Source organism: Sapajus apella, unplaced genomic scaffold (genome assembly GCF_009761245.1).
Source record: "Sapajus apella isolate SASKATOON/1434 unplaced genomic scaffold, GSC_monkey_1.0 scaffold4466, whole genome shotgun sequence".
Classification (NCBI taxonomy): Eukaryota; Metazoa; Chordata; class Mammalia; order Primates; family Cebidae; genus Sapajus; species Sapajus apella.
The window spans coordinates 1-5606 of NW_022441392.1; the positions used below are offsets into that span (position 1 = coordinate 1).

Sequence of the window (5606 nt, forward strand, 5' to 3'; positions counted from 1 at the left end):
TGGGTGTGGCCGTGCATGTGTTCTGCGCACAGAGGTGTGGAGCGGGTACTTCCCCTGACCGTGTGGGTGTGGTCACGCGCGCGTGTTCTGTGCACAGAGGTGGAGCGGGTCTCTGGGTGGGTTGTGGGAGGGAGTTTCCTAGGCCTGAGGGAAGGTCTATGTCATGATCTCTACAGTGGTCAGTATAGCTTGCAGATGAAGCTTAGGACGTACTTTTAAAAGGGAACTAATATTTCTGTTTCCACTTGTTGCTGTAGGTGGATAATAAGGGCCGGAATTTCCTTCATGTGGCAGTTCAGAACTCTGATATTGAAAGCGTGCTGTTCCTCATCAGTGTCCACGCTAATGTGAATTCAAGAGTCCAGGATGCTTCCAAATTGACTCCCTTGCATCTTGCTGTCCAAGCAGGCTCAGAAATTATTGTCCGCAATTTGGTAAGTGACACAGAAATACTATCATATGTAATATGTTGTCAAAGCCTGTTGTAGAGCTTGTGCAGAATCTCCCCACAGGTGCTTTGCCAGGTGTGGTGAAAGGCCAGTGTGAATCTGGGGAATGAGGCCAGTGCACTCGGAAGACGGTGTGTCAAGGCTGCATGTCCTGAGTGCCCCATAGGGCTGCGTAGGCTGTAGGCGCTGGAGTGGCCGATGGAAAGCAGGATTGGGATGGCAGAGGTGGGGCGGGGGCACAGAGGCCAGTCGGGAGCACAGAGGAAGTGGACGGCCACTGCTGTTCTCCGTCAGGCATTCAACTGGGACTCTAAAGGGAGCTGTCTCTTAATTTTCAAAACCACAGCAGGGTATGAGACATGTTTTCCATTTTACAAAGGAGAAAACTTAGGCTAAGAATTTTACCCCCAAGGCTGAGCTGGTAGTGTTGGATTTTAGCCTTTTCTATTGGACTCCAAGCCTGCTTTTTCCAGTATAACATGATACCACCAGGCAAGGGAAGCGTCTCAGCAAAGATGTGGAGATTGGGAAGTGCATGTGGTGTGTTTTAAGTAGGGAAATTTGGTTGAAATTGTAGTAGAGTTGAAAGAGATGTGGTTAGAGAGGCAGGCAGCAAACAGATCGTGGGGCGTCAGGTTTCAAACCGAGAACCGTGAGCAGCCCTTATCCTTTAGGCCGCGGAGAAACCACTGTAAGTGTTTGAGCTGAGAGGACAGGGTCGAGCTGAGACCAGGCCTCCGCATCTGGCCTGCCCCTCTGAGCCCTGCCGCAGAACTGGCCACCAGGGCACCTGCGCAGCTTTTGGCACCTTGGTGTCATTGTTTCTGAAAAACGCTTTTTAGAGAAGGCTTTGTGATTTGCTGTGTGTGAGCTGAGGCAGCATTTAAAGAAGGTGTCTTGGGGGAGGGAGGGATACAGGCATGGGCGGGTTCACCAGTGAGGGGACCGAGGGCGGCGAGGCAGTGAGTGTGAACTGAGGAATAAGGAGAGGCGTTCTGATGGTGCCGGCACCACACCAGATGTGGGGGAAGCAGCCCAGGAGGCAGAGAGAGGTCCTAAAGCAGAAGGGAGTGGGCCTTGTGTTCATCGGTCTTTAGGCCTCTGTGGAGCCGAAGGAGGTCTGCGTCCCTGATCTAGGTTTCAGCCTTCCTAGGGCGTGACACGGCAGCTGGGAGGAGCCCCCAGAAACCTGGAAGCAGCAGGTCTTCCCGTGTCCATGTGCTCGTTTCTCTTTGATTCAACGCTGCATAATGCTTGACCCTGTTCCCACTGACTTTACCCACCTCTCACTCCTCCCAGCTGACCAACTGTGCAGTTAGTTATTATCCCCAACTTAGCACTAGTGACCGTGAATAGATGTCTGTAATGCATCCCATGTACGTGTCCCATATCCGCTCACATGTCCCATCCATCAGTGATCAGACGGGGTGCCCAGAGTCCTGGGACTTGGAAGCCAGGGTTCTACCCAGAGCAGCTGACCAGCGCCTAGATTTCCCCAGCGGCAGTGCCTGTACGCACAGGGGAAGCAGGGTGGCCTTACAGCTCAGGAGCAGCAAACACGGTTCTGACTACAAACTCAGGAATTTTCTGTTAACAGCAACTATTTTTTAAACTTTGTCAGAAAGAGGATGATGAACTTCAAATACTAAATGAATGTGGGGTATTATTTAAAGGCCCGTTCTGCCTTTGATTCTGTAATTCTTTGTGTCCTTTTTTTCTTTCTTTTTTGAGACATGGTGTCCCTCTGTTGCCCAGGCTGGAGTGCAGTGACCCGATCACAGCTCACTGCAGGATCAGTCAGTCCTCCCATTTCATCCTCCCGAGTAGCTGTGATTACAGGTGTCATGCCATCATGCCCAGCTAATTTTTAAATTTTTGTAGAGATGAGGTTTTCCCATGTTACGCAGGTTGGTCTTGAACCTCTGGGCTCAAGCAATCTGCCCATTTGTCTCCCAAAGTGCTGGGACTACAGGCCTGAGCCATTGCACCCAGCTGGTGTTCTTTCTTTTAAAAAACGGGCTGGACACAGTGGCTTATGCCTATAATCCCAGCACTTTGGGAGGCCAAGGTGGGAGGATCGCTTGAGGCCAGGAGTTTGACACCAGCCTCAGCGACGTAGCAAGACCCTGTCTCTACCAAACTTTTTTTTAGAAACTAGCCAGGTATAGGGTCACATGCCTGTGGTCCTGGCTACTCAGGAGGCTGAGGTGGGCAGTCATCTAAGCCCAGGAGTTGAAGGTTGCAGTGAGCTATGATGGTGCCACTGCACTGCGGCCTGGGTGACAGAGCAAGTTGCCGTCTCAAAAATAAGTAAATACATAGAAAACAACAGTGAAATAGAACATACTCATTGTGGAAAAACTCAAAGCACATAAGGATATGAATCAGACAGTGTCTCCCTTGGACTCCCAGCTCTCCCGAGTGTGGCATTTATGCTGTGAAACACCTTCCACGTGCCTGTGTGTGCATGCCTGTGTGTGCATGCTTGTGTGTACACACAACTCTGTCTTCCCCAGATGGAATTGTACCATCTTCTAATTTGCAAGGTTTTTTAAACTTACGTGTCATCAACATCTTTCCACGTTAATTGATAAATATTTATCATCTTCATTACTACATGTTCTATTGTTTGTAATTTTTACAAGCAAACCCTTTTGCCTTCAGGCCCTTCTAGTATAAGCAGCGGACACCCTTCTATAGTCCAGTCAGTATCGCTGCGGTCCTGCATTGTTTTTATATACCAAAGCCTTAGAAGTAGAGCTGCTGTGTCCTAAGGAATGGCAGTTGAACATTTGCCATGGGTTTTGCTGGGTCGTGCTTCAGCGGGAGTATGTGTGAAGCCCTCACGCTCCCAGCCCTGTCAGCAGGGCAGGCCATTAGCGTCTGTGGGTGTCAGAGGACAAGCAGCTTGGTCTCCAGAAGGGGGATCTTGATTGTGGTGGAGAGACTCTCCATGTAATGAGCTTCAACAGCTTCTTGCAGGAGCCAAAGTGAATGAATTAACCAAGCATCGCCAGACTGCCCTCCATCTCGCTGCCCAGCAGGACCTGCCTACCATCTGCTCAGTCCTCCTAGAGAATGGAGTGGACTTTGCTGCGGTGGATGAGAATGGAAACAATGGTAACTCTGTCCTTCCTCTGTGTACAGTGCTCAGTGCCTTGAACTATCCCTCCATTCTAGGGTGGGGTGCAGTGCACCCTTTGGGTCTGCTACCCCCTGGGGCAGTTGGCTTTTATAGGAGCAAAGCGGTGACAGGGAGTGCTCGGGGTAGGGCATCCAGCCTGCCACTGCCCAGGCCTTGTGGAGCCTCCCCATCTGGTTGAGAGCCCTAGAAGCCCACACTGCCTTCCTGGGAAACAGTTCAGTCTCACCTTTGGGTAACTGCTGAAGCCGAAAGCACAGCACAGAGCTGTCGTGAGATTGCGTTTTTGGTGTATCCTTGAGGGCGTTAAAGAGCAGAAAGGATGGCTCTGTGCATGGCCAGTGGCTGCTGTGGCTGGGTCTCATTGACAGGTCTGTGAGGGTGAGGAGGGGTGGAGAGTTTTCTGCCTGTGCTCCTGGGCTTGCACAGTAAGAGGATTTACTTCCCAGCTCTTCATCTTGCTGTCATGCACGGCCGGCTCAACAACATCCGGGTTCTCCTGACAGAGTGCACAGTGGACGCTGAAGCCTTTAACCTCAGGTGAGTGTGTGGGCCCCGAGCAGGCCCCTCGGCCCAGAGCTGCCGGCGCTGGTGCCTCCCATCAGCCCCAGGAGGGGCTGTAGAACTGGCCGCCAGGCATCTCACCAGCTTCCGGGTACTTTATTTTGGTACTTTTGGCACTGGTATTTTTGTTTTAATAAAAAATGCTTCTTAAAGAAAAAAAAAACAAAACTTTTGTTACGCATCCACTTAGGTTACAGTGAAATAAAAAAGAAAAAAAAGAAAAAATTTTGTGACCTGTTACGTGTTTTTAGATGTATCCACTGCCACAGAGTTGAGAAAACTCTGTTTATTTTGTGCGTGATGGCCTGGCAGGCTCCTAACTTTTCCAACTTGTTTCTTCAGAGGCCAGTCGCCGCTGCACGTTTTGGGACAGTACGGCAAGGAGAACGCAGCAGCCGTCTTCGAGCTCTTCCTGGAATGCATGCCGGAATACCCTCTAGATAAGCCGGACGCGGAGGGCAGCACGGGTACGGAGCGAGGGCTTGCGTGTCCTGCCTCACTTGCATGCCTTACTGCCTGGAAAAACCAGAGCCCAGGCACCTGTCACGGCCTCAGGGCGTTCAGCGGGCAGGGCATTTCTGTGGGGCCTGTGCTGCAGAGCCCTGCTGTGGCATTGGAGCGGCGGCTGGTCTGGAGTGCATCCAGTGCTGAAACCATGTGCACCCTCTCCAGACAGCCCTGCCGACCTGCCTTCATTTCCCTTGTTTGCCTTTTGTCCAGTCAAATAGCGCCCTACCCGAGCTCCCAAATTCTAGCAAAGGCACCTCACAGAATCTTCGGAAGGAAGACATGTACTACGGTATGTGTTGACATGCTTGAGAAAGTGGCAGGTTGCACCTAGATCCACAGGAACCGCCTTAGGGAGAGGGCCGCAGGCCTCTCGGCTTGCTCTGGGCGCCCGCGGTCACTGTGTCCATCCGCGTGGCTCTCCTGGCTTTTCTGACATACTCTTTCATACATGTTCTGGCTCCGTGCTCTTGACAGCCCCACAAGGAAAGCCGGGCACGTAGTTCTATCCCCATTTTTCAGGTAGGGAAAAGTAACCCAGTAAAACAAAACCAGCTCTCTGATCCCAGAGCCCCCTGCGCGGCTGTGCGGCTGCTGCATTCCCTGCACTCACCCTGTTCTGGAGAGAGCGCCTCCGTGGTCGTGGCAGGAATGGAGTCACCGTGGGTTGTCCGAACCTTAATGCGGGACCACATGTTATCAGCACTTTATCTTCGTCTTGAGAGGAGTTCCTGGCCTTGCTAAGTGAACATTGTTTTTTAAGCTGGCACTGGTGGGTCTGAGCTTCAGAGCAGTCAGCCCTGGGAGTGAGCTGCTCAACCCAGCACCTACTCAGTGGGCACCTTGCCCAGGAGCACGCCAGCAGGCTGGCAGGGAGGGTTCATGTCTAGGCCTCCTGGGGCAGGTCACGGGCTGGAGGGGAGGGTCGTGTCTAGGCCTCCGGG

At 52.1% G+C, this 5606-nt stretch overlaps 1 protein-coding gene across 1 annotated transcript; it reads left to right on the top strand.

Moving 5' to 3' along the window:
- Positions 1 to 6: 6 nt before the first annotated feature.
- On the top strand, positions 7 to 5600 carry LOC116547750. Its single transcript, XM_032273588.1, has 4 exons — positions 7 to 434; positions 3422 to 3569; positions 4041 to 4131; positions 4498 to 5600. The coding sequence occupies exons 3-4, from the start codon at positions 4058 to 4060 to the stop codon at positions 4994 to 4996; spliced, it is 573 nt and encodes a 190-aa protein (XP_032129479.1). The 5' UTR covers positions 7 to 434; positions 3422 to 3569; positions 4041 to 4057; the 3' UTR covers positions 4997 to 5600.
- The last annotated feature ends 6 nt before the right edge of the window (positions 5601 to 5606 follow it).

Coding starts and splice junctions, on each gene's coding strand:
- LOC116547750 (XM_032273588.1), top strand. CDS start 4,058: ATGCACGGCCGGCTCAACAACATCCGGGTTCTCCTGACAGAGTGCACA. Junction 4,132..4,497: donor GCTGAAGCCTTTAACCTCAG/GTGAGTGTGTGG, acceptor TTGTTTCTTCAG/AGGCCAGTCGCCGCTGCACG.